The sequence below is a fragment of the Mastigoproctus giganteus genome, chromosome 4 (genome assembly GCF_048544385.1).
Source record: "Mastigoproctus giganteus isolate SK-2022 chromosome 4, ASM4854438v1, whole genome shotgun sequence".
In the NCBI taxonomy this organism is placed as follows: Eukaryota; Metazoa; Arthropoda; class Arachnida; order Uropygi; family Thelyphonidae; genus Mastigoproctus; species Mastigoproctus giganteus.
The window spans coordinates 161241318-161263474 of record NC_143578.1 but is presented as its reverse complement, the minus strand read 5'-3'; the positions used below and the strand labels follow the sequence as shown (position 1 = coordinate 161263474).

The 22157-nt window shown below is 37.4% G+C and overlaps 1 protein-coding gene across 1 annotated transcript in view; it reads right to left on the bottom strand.

Moving 5' to 3' along the window:
- Positions 1 to 22157, bottom strand: part of LOC150087146 (endoplasmic reticulum transmembrane helix translocase) — a 760787-nt gene that overhangs the window by 44084 nt on the left and 694546 nt on the right. The window contains exon 23 of the mRNA XM_090371851.1: positions 4880 to 4991. Coding sequence (XP_090227977.1) covers positions 4880 to 4991 — 112 coding nt within the window. The remainder of the gene's footprint in view (positions 1 to 4879; positions 4992 to 22157) is intronic.

Below are 22157 nucleotides of genomic sequence, written 5' to 3'. Positions count from 1 at the left end.
CAAAAACAATTCGATTGAATTATTGTGTTCATTGTTTATCTCTTGTTAGACTTTCCGAGCTTTGTCGTGCTGGGGCTCTCTGTTTTTCACTCTTGTTTTTATCTTTCTTTGAAAAGTAAGGCCATTCTGTGTCAGTGTCTTCTTCAAAAAAAATTTGTAGGAGAGGGTCATCTGTGGGTTTTTCTTTAGTATCCATTACCTTTTGGTGACCAGAAGTTATGATTTGTTTTTCTTTGCATCCTTGGTCCAGGGAGTGGATATTTTCAATTGGTATAGAAATTGGCGTATTGACTGCCTGAGTCTGAGTTGCACTGTAGAGTGATTTTATGTAGTTCGAGAAAGACTCTTTTGGAGGTACTGTTAGTTCAGTTTGTGATGCGGCTGATTGGATTTTTTTGGTGATTTGGGCATATGTAGATCTGTTTGCAAGAGTTGGTGGTGAGATGATTCGCTTTGCTTCTGGATAGGACACATTATGATTGGTTTTATATTTCTTAATAAGTTTCTCAGTTTTCTAGCAATCGCATGTTCTAGTGTAAGCAGGATGATCTTTTTTTGCAGTATGGGCAACTGGTTCGGGTGTAGTACAGGCTCCGCAGTTGTGTTCAACTGACCTGCACTTTGTACAAGCTGGGGTTCCCCAGCAAGCTGTAGTGGGTTTGGAATATATGGTCTGACATTACAGACCAGATATCCGGCCTTAATGGATACTGTATGAAGTGGTGTATTAAAGGTCAAAATGAGATTGCACGTAGGAGTCAGAACTCCATCTTTTCTGGTGGAGATTATCTTGACCTGTATAACTCCTTCTTTAATTTCTTCAAGCATCTCCTCTTTTCCAACACATCTAGTAAATCCTAGTCAGAGATCACTCCTTTAGAGGTATTCAGTGATCTATGGGGTGTCACAGTTACTGGTATTCCAGAAAAGAGATTAATGTTCAAGAGCCACTCTGAATGTTTAGCATTAGAGGTCTTGATCAGAATATCTCCTGATCTAAGTCTTTTACAGACTTGGGAGTTCCAGCTCTACTTTCTAATTCCTTTTGTACTCTAAATGGCAAGAGTTTGCCAATTGCATTTTCACCAGTTCAGTGCATGATCAGGAAAGTTGGAGTAGGATAGATCTGAGTCAGTTTTCTGGTGTTTGGAAGTTCCTGCAATAGAACTCTCTCTCTTTTTTGATGTCTGGGGTGCATCTGGCAGCCCAGATAAGCCAGAGTTTGACTTACTCATGACATGCTCTTTTTGGCCCTGGGAGATTATCTTTTTCTCTCAGGTTACCAGCCCCACCACGTGGAGGCAAGAACAGTGCCACCTAGTGAACCAAGCAAAGAGGTTAGTATTAACTAAAATAAAAAAAAAAAAGGGAGTTAAAGAAAGGTACTTTCCTTTCTAGGTTATATTATTTGAATAGATCTATTTAGTTATAATATTCAAGAGTTAAAGGACTTGCGAAACTCAAAAGAAATGTATTTACAGTAAAGCGTACCAGATAATCACTATGAAAAGGCACTATTGGTCAGGGCCAGATTTACATATAAGCTAAACAAGCTACAGCTTAGGGCCTCAACTCCATCTTCAAAAAATTCTTTTTTTTTCTTAATATTGCCACAGGTGAACCGTAAACATCACACAAAATTATTTAAAGAAAAACCAAAGAATATGTGCAAAGAATAATTTTAAATTGCATTATTCAATTTTTTTATTCGTTAAACATAAATTAAAAAAGTTATACGAATGTAACTTGCCTTTATAAAATACATATTGCATGCCTATCAAAGCCTATTTAATTGTACAGCCCATTTAATTTATTTTCTATTTAAATTTTTTAAATTTATTATTGTTTTGTGGAGGAATGAATGACCTCACATATAGCTTAGATATGAGTTTAAATAAAACTATGGCTGTGGTCAATAATATGGCTTGGCACTTGGGGCCACATCAGTAAGTAAATCCTACATCAGTACACTGTGATCACTGCCATCAAGTGGTTCCTTTATCTGCAGATTCTTAATGAACGAATAATCAGATCTAGAGTATTACTCCCTCTGGTTGCTTCTCGAACATGCTTCTGTAGAAAACAATGATCCAATAAATCCACAAAAGTCTTGCTAGTGTGCGAGTGACCAATCCACAAGTTCCACTTAATATCTGGGAAGTATCTGCTGGGAAGTATTTTTCCATGTTAAGATGTACAAATGCGAGTAAGTAAAGTCACCTGTGTGGTGGCACTGAGTGAATGTAGTTGTAACGAGGAAAAAAAAAAAATGTTTTCATAGATGTGTTTATTTAGGTGGTACCTGCATCCTGTCTCTGAGTGTATAATGATGTACGAACAGAGGCACATGAGCGAGTGATTGTTGTGCATTGTTACTTACCAGTCAGTAAAATGAGTAGTAATAATAATAATAATAAAAAAAAAAAGAAACAGTGTAAGGATGTGCTCCTACCTCTCTATCTATAAAAATTGACAGTGTGCATAAGGTTTGAATGTATGAAGAGTGTGTGTAGTGTTCTGGTAGCCGCTCCCTATTTGGGTTGATTGATTTGGTAGTTGTTTGGCGCATCGGCTTCTGTGGCCATATTGCACCTCCCAAGGTTTTTGCAGTACTTTGATCCAAGCCCGAGGCGGGAATCGAACCCGCGACCTTTGGGTTACCGGGCAGGTACTTTACCCACTCGGCTAGCCCGGTCGGCTCCCTATTTGGGCTGCAGTGGGGTTAACCCAGAGGGAACCACCCCTGCCTTGCTGATGCCATGCATCCTCTATTTTGAGGCATGGTGTGGAAACTACTGACACTGGCTACAGCTAGTGTGGCCAGTGTGGGGTTTCATGGAGAGCTGCACTGTGTATCCCACACAGCAGACTCCACCCCCCCCCACATAGAACAGCCCCTCCCTGTGTAAGGATGTGCTCCTCTCACAGGGGTGCCTCTCTATCCCTTTAACTTCCTATTTCCATGTATACAGCCTTCCTATTATCCACCTTAATCTTCTTTATCTGTTCCCTCTTTCTTCACAATCATCCCTTTCATGTTTACATCTTCTAGTGTCCCACCCCCAGGGCCCTCCCTAGCAAGCTGAGGTGCAGTTCAAGGTTTGCCCCTGCCAGAGAACTTTTTACGTGTACTACACTTGACTGTCTTCCCGAGGCAAGGACTGCAACGTGGGCACCCGGCAAAATGTCAGAGGAACAACAAGCAAAACACAACCCAACACTACACTATGCAAACTAAAACCGAAACTTCCGCCATCTCTGGCATTTACAGTTTATAGTGTCACAATGTATAATACACAGTTTGTAGGGGAAACCCCCATGCCACTTGACAATATAATATATACAATATCCTTTCTGTATGTGTCTCGTGGACCTTACCACCAGAAATCTTTCTATCTTCTTAACAGTTCCCCCACCCCTGTAAAGGGCAGGTTCCTTCCATAGAGTGCCCCTCTATCTCTTTAACTTTCATTTTCCACGTAGAAGCTTTTTTTTTTTGGTAGTTATTGCCGCATCGGCTTCTGTGGCCATAGTGCACCTCCCAAGGTTTTTTGCAGTACTTTGATCCAAGCCCGAGGCGGGATTTGAACCCGCGACCTGTAGAAGCTTTTCTATCATCCACTTTCTTTATCCTCCTTTATCTCCAATACTCAAACTATCACCACTACCTCCTTTTCCAATAAAAATATTTCCAGTTATTTTTAGGGCTCCTCCCTAGCAAGCTCAGGGTTTGTCCCAGCCAGAGACTTTATCTACACCCTACCTCCTTATGGTGATGAACAGGCAATGGGGGGGGTCCCACCACGAGACCCACAGCTAAATGGTTGGAAGAAGAACAACATACACCACGACCCCAACACTAAACTATGCAGACTACACTAAATTCACACTATCTCTGGCCTTTACATGTAGAGTTTGTACTGCGACACAGTGTATACCACATGGAGTTTGGGGGGGGGGGGACCTCCAGTGCCACTGGACAGTAAATACTATCCTTTCTGTACAAACTGTACTCCCCATAAAGAAATTCTGCATTCCTTATGTCTGAGCGATACCACTCATACATGAGGAATGTAGAATCACCTCTCCGATATCTAGTGTTTACATTCAACAACTTAACCAGTACTTTAAATTCATCAAATTTATTTCCTATGCTTCTAGCATTAGTGTAAATGCAAGTATACATGCATCTGTTTTTACACTTAGTTACCCTAACACAGCACATATATTTGTTTGTTCCACAAGGACCTTCTGCAAGCCTTTACTCCCAGGCACACGGAGTTGTCATGGTCTGGGAGTAAAGAATGCTGCTGAATGTTCCATCAAAAGCAATGCAAGAATCACTTTCACCTCTGCTTGCAACTGTAGTTAATCTATTAGTGTGTGTATCCAACCTCATAGCTAGCAGTTTTCCGACCCAATCACAATGCCTTGGTAGTATAAGCAAATAATCTTGCACCCATCCCTGTAAAAGTAGTCTCTCTCTTGTTAACAAGCACAGATCATGCTGAGAAAAATTCTACCACACGAGCCGTACACAGTCTCTCAAGGGCAAAATTGATTGATAAGGCTCTCATCATGTACTTCCTCCTGTCATGTCTGGTCAGAATCATTTAAGAAGTTTGCACAAACTCCAGAACTGTTCTAACAGTAGTATGTGTGTTAGTAAGAGGTCTGTGGCTGCTAGAGATAATTAACTTTGAAAAAAAAAAAAAAAAAAAGTTACCTTGCCATCAGCATCATTAGCAGTAATAAACCTGTACTGAAATTTCTGTTTATTTTGACTCTATTATATGTGCTACAAATGATACTGCAATCTTAGTTACAATAATTTCATGAAAAATACTTTTATAGCTAAAATACTAGTGATATTACTTACTCTGTAATTGATTGCAAATGTGGATACCTGAAGTGCCATAGATATTATATACACTGTACTGTTTAATAATGAAGGCTTGAATTCTGCTTCTAAATTCGCAAATTTTTCAGTCCTAATAAAATATATGGGTGAAAAATACATATTCACATAAACGATAATAATATTAAACATCTAAAAGGCACATAACAGGAATACCATAATGATAACACTATTTGACCACTTTATTAACCATGGAGTTTGGGCTCTTGGTAACAACTAAGCAAAAATATGTAAATTGAGGAGATCATTTGATGTGTGACATGCAAATGAAAGCATAATAAGGCTAGGTGATCCAAATCAGTTGAGTCACCTAGCTTTCCAGCACTGACAAGAGTGCAAATATGTTCATGTGCTCACTCTTTCATTAGAAAAGACAATTCATTCTACTGGAAGAGGTGTAATTATGTGGAGCATGTTTTGTGGTATACCCTTGGTTCTCTGATCCAACTAAAAGAATTGTGAACAGTAGAGCATACCTGACTGTTATAGGTCAGGAATATGTGGAAACGATGCATATTTCTCTCAATGAGCAGGATTCTTTCCAGATGAGAATGCAACCATCTACTCCAACAAAAGAATGGTTTGAGGAGTGCAAGGAACATTTCAAGAACCTGCAACTGGCCAGCCCAAATGTTCTATTTCAATTCCATTTGATTATATGTACGATGAATCAGAAAAGTAAGTTCATCAACATAATCCCCTGCCCACATCACTCCAGCAAATTAAGATATTTTGTTACGTAGATGGTCTCAGTATTCTTCATCTCTTACTTTTCAACCTTTGGTGATAGCATTCCATATAGTGTCAGAACAGACTTGACCAAATGGTAGTCCAGCATGATATTAATGTTCTTGTCCTATTAAAGTGGTCAAAACAGAGTATATCATTAACAATCAAGAATACAAACACAACTAAAATGAACAAGTATACACAATAGTACTGAACATGAATTTTAATTAGTAATTGATGCAACAGTTCAAATAAAAACGAAACTGCTTTAATAGTAAATTTTTTGTATACTGTCCATGCCACATTTCTGGATATAGATCTGAACTTTTAATCCTTATCCACCTTTCTACTAGAGCATTTCTTCCAAATTAATAACTGTAATTAATAATTCCCATTGCATATGTCATACAATGAAAACTAATTTGAATGGTTTATACTATGTTCTAAGAGTATTTTTTTATTTATTTATTTTTTTCAGTTTTCTTAAGTTTCATTAGTAGAACCACACATTTTTCAGATTCCACCCACCGTCCAAATTAATTAATTTCAATTTGATGCAAAACTTGTTCTCTGAATACAATTAAGTTTAATTGAGCATTAAATAATTAATTTACTGTTATAGAAAATTCAGTTGCCTGCTTACTATCTACATATATAATGCATTAATAAACATGTAATGGTCTTATAAACTTATAAGAGAAAGTCTCTGCTGGCTATCAAACCAAGTTCACAAAATTATTTCAAAAGCTAAGTAAGTATATTATATACTTGAAGTTGTAGCACTTCACTATACTGGGTCAGCACACAATCATCATAACATCACAATGTTGCAAAACAATATCAGCAGTGATTATTCACGCATTAAGAATTTACAGATAAAGGAACCAATAGGTGACAGTGTTCACAGCGTACTAATTTGGGATTTCCTTAAAGATATAACTATCGTCAGGGATAAAGGGAAGGGTTTTTGCTTTTGTAAAGGTGACTACAGTGATCTCAGAGATTTTTTAAGTTCTATACAGTGGGACCAACTGATGATGTTCCCAACAGTAAATTCTAAATAGGAAGCATTCAAGAAAGTAATTTTGGAAGCTATTAGGATTTTTGTTCCAACTAAGAAATACTGTTCTAGGTTTAGGCCCAAATGGATGTCAGATGAACTGACACTCATGGCAGAGAAGAAAAATGCACGGGATGCATATAAATTATCAGGCATCACAGAAGCTTATGGCAGATAAAGAGAAATCTTTGGCAAAGGATGCAAAGAAAACACCAAAGACTTCTTTACTTATATAAACTCTAAACGGAAGGGTATAAAACAGATTGGTCCACTTGATATCAATAGTTTGATTATAGATTATCATTCTCAGGTAGCTGCCAAACTAAATGAGTATTTTGCATCACCATTCAGACATGAGGAGTTATTCAAGGAGGAGAGGGCCAGATGTTTATCAAATGCTAACAGGGTGTTAAATGATTTTGTAATAACTGAGAGCAAAGTGGAGGAGAAATTGTTAAAGTTAAACATAAGAAAGACACCTGGGGTGGATGGAATCTATCCAGTTATATTAAAGGAGGTGGCAAAGGAAGTAAGCAAACCCTTAGCCATAATTATGAGAGCGTCCTTGGACTCAGGGGAAGTCAACACGGACTGTAGATGTGTAATGTATCTCCAATTCACAAGGGCGGGGATTAAAGGGTGACACAAGCAATTACAGACCTGTTAGTTTGCTTCTGTTCCAGGGAAATAATGGAGTCACTAGTTAAAGAAGCATTGCAGGATCATCTAGACAAGACAGCAGTAATAATTCAGATACAGCATGGGTTTGTTAAGGGGAAGTTTTGTCTGGCCAATTTGATTGGATATTATGATGGTAACAAAGGAACTGAATACAAAAAATAATTTTGATATCATATACTTGGATTTCAGGAAAGCTTTTGATACTGTTGCACATGGAAGACTACTGAACAAATTGGAGCAGTGGCATTAAGGGCAAGTTGCTACAATGGATAAAAGGATGGTTGAGTGAAAGAAGACAGAGTGTTAATCAATGGACACTGTTCTTCGTGGACTAATGTTATTAGTGATGTCCCCCAAGTGGTCCGTGTTGGGCCAATTGTTGATCTGAATTTATCAATGATATTCATGAAGGTATCATCATCAGCCATTTTCAATCCACTGCAGGATGAAGGCCTCACCAGCAACTTTCCAGTTCCTTCTGTTTTGAGCACTGGCCATCCACTTACTACCCACAAACTCATGAATTTCATCTATCCATCTCCACCTTTGTCTTCCAGGTTTACTTCTAGCTCCTCTTGGATACCATTCTGTTATTTTCTTAGTCCATCTGTCATCATGTCTTCGAGCTATGTGTCCTGCCCAAGACCATTTTAGTTCTTTAGTTTTGATAAGAATGTCCTTTACTTGAGTTTGCTGCCTAATCCATGTGTTTCTCTTCTTATCTAACAGTCTGATTCCCAATATAATTCGTTCCATTCTTCGCTGTGTAGTTCTCAGCTTCTCTTCCATTCTTTTGGAGAGTGCCCAAGTTTCACTTCCATAAGTCATGGTGGGAAGTATACATTGGTTCATTATTTTACGTTTCAGACAAACTGGGATATTGCTGTTCAGTATGTGACTATATTTCCTGAATGCTATCCATACAAAATTTATTCTTCTCTTGACTTCCAGCCATTTATCATTATTACAGCTAATAACTTGTCCCAGATAAGTATATGACTCCACCTTTTCAATTACTGCTCCTTCAATCATTATTTCCCTTTCTGTGGCATACTTGTTCATCATTACTTTTGTTTTAGTCATATTCATCTTTAGTCCAAAATCCTTACTAACTGTGCATAACTGATTAAGATTTTCCTCTAATTCTTTGGGATCGTGGCTTATGACCACAATGTCATCTGCAAATCGTAAATGGTTTAGGTACTCTCCGTTCACACTGACTCCTTTCTGCGACCAGTCTAATCTTCTGAAAGCTTCCTCAAGGGCAGCAGTAAACAGCTTCGGAGATATTCTGTCTCCTTGTCGAACTCCTTTCTCGATTTTAAATTTCCTACTGTCTTTGTCTAGTCTAATAAAGGAGGTAGCACTCTCATATATTTTCTTCAAAATCATAATATATGGGGTATCTATGCCTTGTCTTTCCAGTGCCCGAAACATTGCCTTATGCTGTGTGGAGTCAAATGCCTTTTCATAATCCACAAATGCCAGGCATAATGGTGTTTTATATTCATTTGCTTTCTCCATTAGCTGTGATATTATGTGGAGGTGATCCATAGTTGAGAATCCTGTCCTATAGCCAGCTTGCTCTTTCGGTTGATTCTCATCAAGTATTCTTTCTAATCTGTTAGTAATGACCCTAGTGAACAACTTGTAGATGTTCATGAAGGTATATCAGGCTTAATGTTCAAGTTTGCAGATGAAATGAAGTTTGGTAGGGTTGTTAATGACAGTACACTGCAACAGGATCTGGAAAGGTTGGGCTGATGGGCTGAGAAGTGACTTCAGTTGCCACTTCTCAGCCCATCCTTGGACTCAGGGTAGTGGAGAATGAAAGAGACCTGGGGGTAATTGTGCAGTCAGATATGAAGTTTTCTGAGCAATGCAGACAGGCTGCCAGAGTAGGTCATGGGGTCTTGTCAATTATAAAGAGGAATTTTGAAAGTAGGGATAAGGAGGTGATTATCCCCTTGTATAAAGCATTTGTCAGGCCACACCTTGAGCACTGCATACAGGTCTGAAAGCTTCATTTTAGGAAGGATGTAGAGTTGAATGAGTACCGAGAAGGGCAACTAGAATTAGAATGAGTACCGAGATGGGCAACAACACTGGAGAGAGCTTAGATTCTGTAAGAGGCTTAAAGACTGGAGCAAGTGCAGCGTGTGGAGACTAGGCACCCGTGAGGCAATCTGATTGAGGTATACAAGGCCTTGAATGGATTGAGCAGGCTCAATGCCGATAGGATTCTTCCTCTTGCTGAGATTACAAATCTGAGGAGGCATAGATTCAAACTGAGGAAAGACAGTTGTAGAAATGATGTGTGGAAATATGCCTTTAGCCAGCAGGTAGTTGATTGCTGGAACAAACTTCCATCTGTTTTCGTGAAAGTTGATAGCTTAAATAAATTGAAGGCAGAACTAGACAAACATTTGGAACGAATGGACCATGGGAAGCTTTTTTTTTCTTTTTTTTTTTTTCTCTTGGCTGATGCTGTATAAGCTTGCTTTCTTACATCATATGCTTTTACTAATGCTAATGCTGTTGATGTTAAATAGGCCAGTTATTGGCTGTAAACATTTTTATTATTTGGCTGATCAGATGAAGATTTGTGGTAATTCAAAAGTGAGATTACTATCAGTGAGATTTCTCTGATGGTCTAGTTATTGTTCTTAGACAGCCAAGGTTGTACAGCCAAACCTGGGAATCTTGGTGCCTAATCTGATCTTTGAATATTCTGGGTTTCAGGTGATCATATTACAGTAAAAGAAAAGTAATAATAAATAAAAATCTTAATTTCTATACTGCAACATAGTCTATTTCACACATCACTGTTCAACTGTATTCTACACTAAGCAAAAGGCACAATACATGGAAAAATTATTTTCCCCTTAAAAAAATAAAAATAAACAATACCAGAAGTGTCACAGAATTGTGTCACCAAGTTCTACAGTTGAGTTTCTTTGGCAATGCAACTTTCTCTGTGATAATTACTTGCATTCTGAACTGCAACAAATCACTTGGAACAGTTACTTTTCTTCCAGGTGAAATATTTAAGCAAATGCACCTGGCCAAAGGTCATTTGGTGTTCAGTGATATATTGTGTATATTGCTACAGTCATATATTGTAATTCTGCTCTGAATGATTCACATAGGCAGAGTAACATTTATATATTTGGAGGTCCTAGATAAAATGTCTGCGTGCAGGCTTCTATAAAGAGACTGAGAAAAAATATCAATAATGATGATTAAAATAATAATTTCAGGTTATCTTTTTTTTTTTTATTATTTAACCCTCTACCAAGCATGATGGTGGTAAAATCTCCACCAGAAAAAAAAATTCTAAAATGCATCATTGATTGCATTAGAATTATCAAAATATGGCCGTACAAAAAAATAGATATGTTACTTGGAGAAAAAAAGTCCACCACGTATTCCACTACTCTTACTGAATTTGTAGAATAGTCATATATTGTAATTCTGTTCTGAAGCACAACAATACTCTGTAGTATTTGATTCGCTTTGTGTTTTGATTTCATGTTTTTTTTTTGCATTTTCCCCCCCAGTTTATGTGCGAGTCATGTAACAATTTATGATTCTTTCCATGTAATAATTAGTTTACTTTCCCATTTACTGTGTATCTTTATGTAAAATTGTGTCATTTTAATGAAGATCACTGTAATGAAAATATCAGTTTAGCACAATAAAAATTCATTCCACTATAAAAAAATTAAATAATCATTATTATGAAATTTATAAAGAGAAAATCCTTGAACAATACAATATGCACTCTTCTGATCTTTAGTTGTCAGTCTTCAGTCAACCTTCCTGTCGAATCTTAACCCAGAGAAGTGGCTCGAACGTCACTCGGTTCTCAAATGCTGTACCTGCCAATCTCCAAGCCCCAAAGAATTCAATCAACGGGATATCCTTGATGTGATCATCATCACCAAACAGCAACTGTTAAATGCTACCAAAGCATTACCTGTCTCTTAAATACTGCTGGTCATGATAAAGAGTCACACTTCATGCTAAAATGCTTAAGTCCATATAATGTTGATGTCTTATTAACAATCTATAATACTATGATAAAAGAACACTACTTACCACAGCAATGGAATATTTATGAAGTAACACACATTCCCAAAACCACTAGTCTAATTAAGCTATTTGAAAAATATTGTCACCAATTTTTACCAACCACCTACTCCTTGAGATGCCTCCTCAAATTCATTATGCCCTCAAGCATAGACCCACACTCGCCAACCTCCTATCAATATCCTCAAAAATTCAGCAGGATTTTGATAATTCTGAAAAGAGATCAGGAAACACCACTTATTCATAGGATGATTCACCCAGTTGTATGACTCAGGAATTTGGGATTCTGGTGCCCCCACAACTCTATGATCCCTTTTTGCAGACAAGCATTGGTTTCTGAAATGGCTCAACTTGAAGCACAGTGCCACTTCAAGTCAGAACCTGTAGTATACCAGGTTACACCATAAGATTACACTACGCAAAAAGATTGCACACCACCAGCCCTGGTGGTGGTGGTGTGCAATCTAGGGCCTACGAACATCAATCTTTTGGTGTTTGTAGGCTCTAGGCACTTTTATTAAGAAATGTGCTAAAAAAAAAAAAGGGCAAAATGTTTCTTCTATTTTAAACCTTGACTGCGAATCACGTCAATTAATGACTCAAGTTTCAACTATAATAAATGATAAACCACCTCAACTGACAGAGTGACCATCACCTCTATTCTTCTATTTTGAGAACAGTTGCTAGATAGCATATGCATATTGCATTGAAGCTCCTAGATTTGAATGCAAATAAATATCAAGCGTAGGCCCTAAAAATTTCGTAGGCTCTAGGCACTGGGCCTACAGTGCCTAATGGGAAATCTGGCCCTGCACACCACAGTAAAGATGATGACAGGCCATATTAGTTCTCCAAATCTCTGGGATTTATGCCACTGGAGAATCTCTTTTCACACCCTAAGGGGCTCACCATCCCTTAGGCAAGATCTGGATCACCTCCATATTGCAGAGAGATTCCTGCTTACTCAAATGCTTCAGGCAACACAAGGCTTGGCTGCCAATCTGAAATGCTTTGCGAAGGATAGCAGATATAGGAGAGCTACCCTTGCTGAAATTATGTGATTTTTCTGTAATTGTGCCACATTCAAACCTTATTGAAAAGTGAGCAAGTCTATTTTTAAAGGGTGCTTCAATTGTAAGTAGGGTATCGGCTAATTGGCAATGCTATGTTCATCATAAAACATCTAGAACATCATATTTGTAAACCTCCAGCTATGATGGGTTATAGTATTTTGTATATATTACAGTAGACGGTCAAAATAACGGCACTCCGCATAATGGAACATTCAAGCTAACGGCACACTGAGATCGAATGTTTACATACAGTGCAGCTGTCTTGCATTGACGAAAAAAGAAAACGGCAATCAAATACAGTAATCACATGATTACTGTATTTGATTTTAGTCTGCCATTTTGAAAGTAAATTCTATACTGATATGACAGATTATATGGCTGTTTTATATTTATTTTAAATTAAAAATCAATTTCCATGGCTCCTAAAGTTAATAAACCTCATAAAGAGAAGAAAAGAAGAACAACAATAAAGTTTAGTGACAAACGTGATATAATAATAAATAATAGAATGGGCATAAGTAGGAGTGTATTAATGGCAGAATATAACAGTGGAACATCAACATGTTCATGTTTTTCATGTGCAGTTAATAAAATTGCATTCTTAACTCTATTTCTTATTTAGCCTCATTATTTCTTGCATTAAATATAAGATTTCTTGCATTTAATATTAAATATATTAAAAATAAAACTTTCTGGATATCGGAAAAATTAAAATAATGGCATCTTGAATCCCCAAAGGTGCTGTTATTCTGAAAGTCTATTGTATCGTATATACAGTAACTATGCAATAAAGATTCTACTACCCAAATTGAAATTATGATTGTTTACAATTTTGTGTGAAGAAGTACAGTTGTTTACATCCATATCATGTGGAAGTTGTGCTTACATTATGCTTTTATAAATTTGAAAATTGAAGAGACAGTAGTAGATTCATGTTTATAACATTTTTCTTTCTTTTTTTTTTTAAGCAGAATTAATAAATTTTGTTTTAATGATATTAATATGCAAAAAAACATTAAAATTTTTGACTTGCTAATTTTAAAATATAAAATTGCATTTAATAAGTAAGTCTAAAAAAGAAAACCATTACAAACATAAAATTACAGTCTCTTCCATTTTCAAATTTATAAAACTGATAAATTCAAAAGACAGATGATACAATGTAATCAACCATACAAACAATGCATCAAACTGTAAAACAATTTTAATGCTGGTATCTCATCTCTCACTGGTCCTTAAGATTGTCATAGACATTGTCTCAGATATGCTAGACAAGCTGTACTTGCTACCCGGGAGTCTAAAATGCTGATGAAACTGATATTCGGGTGATATTCAAGTCAAGTGGACCCAATTTCGGCAAAGTCTGGACGGTCTGTGACAGTCAAATCCTCTGATTTCACCTTCATGATAGTGGGACTGTTAGTAATTCCAGGTATAACCCCTATGCGCAAGCACACTTTAGGTGATCAGACCACGCAGGTGTGAACCAACGTAAGCAGGGGTTGAGGTGTGGCACCCACACCACATGGAGGAATGCCACCCCTCTGTGTTACAAGGCAATACTAACTGGTAGATGACTCTTATTAACTGGTGCAATACCACCACTTTGCTTATTGGAGACTGGAAGTGGTGGAACCCATGTTTAGTCTCAAAAGCTAAATTCTGGCCAACCCTTCCCATCTCTTCCATCATGCAGTATGACTGATGACATTTGAGATTATGATGGATATTATGACGAGATCCAATCTTCCTTACATTTCGACGGTACATCTCTAAAATGGTGTTCGCAGGCCGGTACACCAGACTGGTATATACTGGCCTGGCCTGTGTTCGGTCCAGTAGTTAGTACACCGGATCGAACCTACTGGTAACTCTCTACTCTGCTTCCAGATCAGCTAGTGTATAATCTTGCTATCTCTACTCTGCCAGATAGTGACTGGAGGAGGTCGAAGTAATGTGTATGGGGGGGGGGCATTGTTGAGGCTACATTATGTCAAGGATCTGGGTATATTCTTACCAAGTGTACGCCATATCCAAAAATTTCATTACTTCATACAGCATGCCCCCCACTTTTTCTCACTATTGAATATATCATGAATTCTCAAACTAATAGAGTAAGATTATCTGCGAAAAGATCTAAACCTCCCAAACACTTCCTAATTCATTTCACAAATATAAGTGGTCTCATGTTCTAATTTCAATGATGTCCATTCCCACTTGCAGTCAGCCAAACCCCATGTTCTTTTTCTGTCAGAATCACAGTTATTGGTTGATTCAACTACTGCTCATCTCAGTTGCCCAAATTATTTGCTGTATGATTCCTTTTGCCTCAAAAGTGGTACATGTGCATATGTCTGTTCCGATATTCCCTGTCAGAGACTTGTTAATTTGGAATTTCCTCTTTTCGATCTTCTCTGGCTGAAATTCTCTTTACCTCATTCTGTCAAATTCATCTGTTGTCTCTACCAACTCCACTAATCACTTGAAGCTCTCTTTGCAACTTGACTTTTTCCAGTCCAACTTTTCTAACAGTGAGGTAATTTTCCTTGGTGATTTTAATGTTCACAACTTCAGCTGGCTTCCGTTTTCCTAGTCACACCGACCCAGCTGGTCAAGATGCAGAGGCTTTTGCAATTTCTAATGACCTCGCACAAATTGTTCATTTACCTGCCATCCTAACCATACCATTCTAATGCCAGACCATCCTAACCATACAGCCAACATCATCATCATCAGCCATTTTCAATCCACTGCAGGATGAAGGCCTCTCCAGCAACTTTCCAGTTCCTTCTGTTTTGAGCACTGGCCATCCATTTACTACCCACAAACTCATGAATTTCATCTATCCATCTCCGCCTTTGTCTTCCAGGTTTTCTTCTAGCTCCTCATGGGTACCATTCTGTTATTTTCTTAGTCCATCTGTCATCATGTCTTCGAGCTATGTGTCCTGCCCAAGACCATTTTAGTTCTTTAGTTTTGATAAGAATGTCCGTTACTTGAGTTTGCTGCCTAATCCATGTTTCTCTCTTCTTATCTAACAGTCTGATTCCCAATATAATTCGTTCCATTCTTCGCTGTGTAGTTCTCAGCTTCTCTTCCATTCTTTTGGTGAGTGCCCAAGTTTCACTTCCATAAGTCATGGTGGGGAGTATACATTGGTTTATTATTTTACGTTTCAGACAAACTGGGATATTGCTGTTCAGTATGTGACTATATTTCCTGAATGCTATCCATCCAAAATTTATTCTTCTCTTGACTTCCAGCCATTTATCATTATTACAGCTAATAACTTGTCCCAGATAAGTATATGACTCCACCTTTTCAATTACTGCTCCTTCAATCATTATTTCCCTTTCCGTGGCATACTTGTTCATCATTACTTTTGTTTCACCATATTCATCTTTAGTCCAAAATCCTTACTAACTGTGCATAACTGATTAAGATTTTCCTCTAATTCTTTGGGATCGTGGCTTATGACCACAATGTCATCTGCAAATCGTAAATGTTTTAGGTACTCTCCGTTCACATTGACTCCTTTCTGCGACCAGTCTAATCATCTGAAAGCTTCCTCAAGGGCAGCAGTAAACAGCTTCGGAGATATTCTGTCTCCTTATCGAACTCCTTTCTCAATTTTAAATTTCCTACTGTCTTTGTCTAGTCTAATAAAGGAGGTAGCACTCTCATACATTTTCTTCAAAATCATAATATATGGGGTATCTATGCCTTTTCTTTCCAGTGCCCGAAACATTGCCTTATGCTGTATGGAGTCAAATGCCTTTTCATAATCCACAAATGCCAGGCATAATGGTGTTTTATATTCATTTTCTTTCTCCATTAGCTGTGATATTACGTGAAGGTGATCCATAGTTGAGAATCCCATCCTAAAGCCAGCTTGCTCTTTCGGTTGATTCTCATCAAGTATTCTTTCTAATCTGTTAGTAATGACCCTTGTGAACAACTTGTAGATGTGGGATAACAAGCTAATTGGTTTATAATTTCCAATTTCTGATTTATCTCCTTTCTTATGCAGCAAAACTATGATTGCATTATTCCACTGCTTAGGCGTCACACCTTTTCTAATGCACTTTGTGAAGAGCCTTGCCAGTTTTTCTGTTATATCTCTTCCTCCCAATTTTAACAACTCTACAGTAACTTCATCTTCCCCCCAGGGCTTTCCGATTCTTCATTTTCTTCAATGCATTTTCTACCTCATCAGGAAGAATATCAGGTATGTTGTATGTGTTGCTACTTTTCCCCACTGCTGGTATCATTCCCTCGCTCCTTGTATAATTCTCTATAGTAGTCTTCTGCTATTTGAATTATGCCTTCTCTGCTGTTTATAAGTACACCATTGCTATTCTTCAGTTTCAGTATCATTTGTCTTTCTGTATTAGTGCTCATGGCTGCTGATTTAAATCCTTTGTTTTCCCTTAATGCTTGTTCTACTTTTCTTGTGTTAAATCTTCTTATGTCCTCTCTGAGTCTCTTTCTAATGGCTTTGCATAACTCAGTATACTCAATTTTCTCCCCGTCTTCGGTTCATCATGACAAGTGTTTCTTGACTAATTTTTTCTTCTTTGGATTTCTGTTTCCCTATAGGTTTCTTGGGCTTTATCACTTTCAGAAAGTTGTAATATTCCTCATCGATATCTTGGTCCTGAGCAGTCTGCAGAAGCTCAAACTTGTTCTTAAGTTCCAGTACATACTGCTTTTTCCCCTCCTCTGTTATCTCAAAGACCTTTGTATTATTTACTCGAGTCAGTTTTTTCCTTTCTTTTCTTACATCTATATCAAGTGTACATCTTACCATTCTGTGATCACTTCCAACATTTGCCTTATTCAGGATGGTAACATCATTCACAATATATCTTCTGTTAGTGAGGATGAAGTCGATTTCATTAGTTGTTAATCCATTTGGACTCTTCCATGTCCACTTTCTGTTCACCCTTTTCTTGAAAAAAGTGTTCATTACTGACAGTCCTTGAGATTCTGCAAATTCCACAAGTCTTTCACCTCTTTTATTTCTTTCACCAATTCCAAAATTTCCTATAGTTCCTCTTTCTGCACTGTTTTGCCTTTTTCCAACCTTAGCATTGAAGTCCCCCACAATAATAGTGTAGTGGGTTTTCTGCTCATCTAGAAGACTCTCAATTTCGATGTACATTTCTTCAACCTCTTCATCATCATGGCTCGATGTTGGTGCATAAATCATTATAATCTTTAGCTTTATCTCTTAGAAATCTTGAGTATTAGTCTTGACACTCTTGGTGATGTACTTTTGAATTCCAAAATGTTGTTTTTAAAATCTTTATGGACCAGAAACCCAACTCCACCTTCACTCCTTTCACTGTTTCCATTGGTGTACAGCAGATTTCCACTTGATAAACTTATAAGTGATTCATTTCTTCTTCTTGTTTCAGCCAAACCGATGATATTCCAATTCACATTTTCTAATTCCTTTTCCAGCTCTAATATCCTGTCTTCACCGATGAGTGATCATACGTTATAACAGGCCAAGTTCAGTTTCCGTGCATGGCAGCCTGGTCGTACCCAGAGATTCTTAGCACCCTCTGCTTCCACTCTGATCCTCTCGCTGCCGTAAGAGGGAGAGTGAAAGCTGCTGGGGACTGAGGGCCATTTGTATTGTTGTGCTCTCATGCTTGATCTTTTTCTCACAAACAACCCTTCTAAGTGCATGGTCGAAGTGAGTGGTCCTTTAGACACCTCAGATCACAACTTGCTGATTGTCTCTCCTCCAATGGAGCCTTTATCTCATGGCTATTCCTAACCACGTGTTGTTTGGCATTACAAGATTGCAAAATGGGATGACCTGTGAGATTTCTTTTCTTTCCTTGGTCGGATTACTGTTTCGTAACTTCTGATGTCAACATTTGCTCAGATCGTGTCAGTGAAATTATTCTTGTAGTATTGGAATCCTTTATTCCATGCCCCACATTAAAATCTCGTCCTTTATCAAAACCTTGGTTTTCCAATAAATGTGTTAAGGCTGTTCAAGAGATGAATGTTGCAATTTGTAATTGGCTTGTTTCCAATTCTTTAGTTTCATTTTCTGCCTACACCAAACCTCGCAACAATTGTAAAGCAGTTACTAATCAGTCCAAACTAGATTTTGAACAGGCTAAGAGTAAGAAACTTGCTTCTTGCTCTAATGGTAGCTGAGCATTCTGGTCTTTTGCCAAAGTTATTGGCCACAACTTTTGCCCATCTCTGCTCCCACCTCTGTCAAAACCAGATGGTTCTGTTGTCACTTCAGCCAAGAATAAAGCTGACCTGCTAGCATCCCGTTTTTCTTCCAATTCATGTATTAATGATCTTGGTAAAACACCTCCCACCATTCCCAACATGCTCTATTCAATGCCTCCTGTGGTCTTCCATCAAAAGGATGTCAGAAGGATTTTGACAAAACTTGATACTCAGAAAGCTCCAGGTCCCGATGATATTTCTCCACTTGTTCTCAAAACCTGTGCTCCTGAACTTACTCCTATTCTTTGCCACCTGTTTTTTACTTTTTTATTCCAAAGGTATTTTTCCTTCTGCTTGGAAATTTGCTCACATCCAGTTAGTTCCTAAAAATGGGTGACAAATCCCTCCCATCCAATTATCGTCCCATTGCAATTACTTTTACCGTTTCTAAAATAATGGAGAAATCAATTAAACGCCAAATCTTAAACTACCTAGAAACCTTCCATCTGATCAACGATCGCCAGTATGGATTCCGTCAGTGTCGATCCACTGGTGATATTCTTGCTTATGTTATCTATTTATGGACAAATTCAAAGTTTGGTGCAACACAAGCAGTTGCTCTTGACATCTCAAAGGCTTTTGATCATGTTTGGCATAAATGTCTTCTAAATAAGCTTCCATCTTATGGTTTGCCAACTGCTTTTTGTGATTGGTTATCCAGTTTTCTCTATGATCGCTCACTTAGGGTGATGGTAGATGGTTCTCTGTCTTCTAACTTTTCCACTAATGCTGGTGTTCCCCCAAGGTTCAGTTATTTCCCCCACTCTTTTCCTCTTGTATACTAATGACCTTTTCCCATTGACTGGAAATCCTATCAATAGTTTTGCCGATGACAGCACATTGCATTCCACTTTCCATTTTGAGAAACCTTTGCCCTGCTCAATCAGCTTCAACTTCTCGAATATCCATGACCAATTCCTTAAATGCCGATCTACAGGTAATTCTTCAGTGGGGAAAAGACAACTTAGTTGATTTCAAACCTTCTAAAACTCAGTCTTGTCTTATATCTTGCAAAAAGGATTCTTCTGCTCCTATGCTTATCTTTGGTGACAATCTGATTTCTAGGCAAGATGATATATCTCTTTTGGGGATTACCCTGACTTCTAATCTCTCTTGGCACAAGCACATTACAAATATTGCTTCCTCTGCATCTAAAAAACTTGGTTTTCTCTTTTGCTCTCAGCATTACTTTTCTTCCAAACAGCTGTTCACTCTACAAATCGGAAATCCGCTCAACAATGGAATATTGTTCCCACATCTGGAGTGGTTTCCCCAAAACCTCTCTCAGGCTTCTAGATTCCATTCAGAAGAGGGCAGTTAGGTTAATTAATGACTCCTCTCTAATGAAGTCTCTCCACTCCACCCGATGTCTCATAGATGTACTGTTTCTGCTGGATGCCTTTTGTACAGATACTTCCATGGGCACTGTTCTTCTGAATTGGCTTCTATAATTCCCGCTCTCTCTCTTTCAAAACAGTCTGATCCCATGCTGCCACTAGCCAACATCCATTTACTGTCCAACTTCAAACTCACAGAACCAACTTTTCACCTTCCTCATTTATTCATTCCACTGCTGTTTTCTGGAACAACCTCCCTTTGTACACATTTCCTGAAAATTATAGTGTACAGAAGTTCAAGTCTAATGTCAACAAATGTCTTCTTTCGTCTTCTCAACCTCCAACCCAAGCACGGTACTAAGTACTATAGTTTGTAATACCTGTCGTGTTTGGGGTTTTCATAAAAAAAAAAAAAATACTAAGGTTCAGCAACCTAAAAGTATATTTAAGGATTTTCTTTTTACATTTTTCATTATAATGATTATCAAATCAATTGAAGGGGCTTACCTATTTTCTTATGAAACTCTTCATTATCAGTAATTTTGTATAATTATATTAAATGACGAGGATTTTGGTTTCATTAAGAAGGAAGGTATATGCTTCAGTAGCTGCATGATATGCTACTTTGGATGTGGCAGATTGCGAAGCTCAAACCGGCGCAGAATGCTGCTTCACCCTCTGTTCTAAAGTATATGTATCAAGCCCTGATATAAAGAATCGCAATCCCTACATGAAATTTTATAGACCAGATCCTTTGTTTGCAGTGAATTATAGCCAGAAAGTTTGTTTAAAACAGCATGCAACTCTCTCACAGGTTTATTTTTTTATTATTTTACTTGTAGGTTTCTTATATTTTTTTTAGTGGAATTAATTTTTATTGTGTTAAAGTGATATTTTAGTTTTGATTGACATTCATTACAATGAACCGATGTTACACAAAGACATATAGTCCATTATTTAATAAGAGTCTTTATCTAAAATGTACTAACTTTATTTATTCTGTATTTTGATTAATAATTACTTTGTAATATGTAACTTATTGTTCTGAATTTTTTTTTATTATATTTCAAGGCAACAAATTTTCATAGTAATGAATATAATTATTTTGTTCAACCATAACACAGCAAAATATGTTATACTGACATTTTGCTGTGTTATGTTTTATTTTTTCTCAATTTTTAGTTTTATGTTTACTTTTTGTATTAATAGAGACAAATGATGCAAGGAAGCAAGCTTAACCAACACCAGCTGATAATTTGTCTAATGCTGCCTTAAATTTATTCAAAGTGCCCATATCTACAATAACAGATGAAAGTTAATTTCAACAATCAATTGCCTTCTGGTTGAAAGCAAAATTTCACTCATCTGTCCTGCAGATCCTCTTTGAATTTAAGTTTTGTTCCTTAATGTGTGTTGTCTGAGAAGGAATAAGGAATAAGGATGCCATTAGCATTTACACTGGCCAAAAAATACAAAACTTTATTCAGTAAATAATAGAGCCACCTTTCTTTTGAATGATAAAAAGTGTGTGGTGCAGTACAGATTCTATAATGTATTTTAGTGTGTTTTGATCTAATTGTAACCATTCGTCTAGCAAAATATTGCATAGCTGCTACAAAGTTGAAGGAAGAGGACTCCATTGCTGAATAACTCTCTCCAACATATTAGCATTAGTAGTCGCATATGATGCGACTACTAATGCTAATATTTATTTCTTTTTTCTTCATCCATTTTTTTCTTCATCCATCATTAGTAGTCGCATATGATGCGACTACTAATGATGGATGAAGAAAGCAAGTTTACACAGCATCAGCGAAAAAAAAAAAAAACATGTCCCATTTCACTTATCCCAGTGGTGTGCAAACGTATTTTGCTTGCAATCCCCTTTATTAAATATAAAATTGACTCGACCCCTCAATGCAAACCCCGAGGGAGGATGACAAGTTTTTAAAGAAGGAAAATGGCATTTTATAAATTATGTACTAGAAAATTTTATTTCAGTA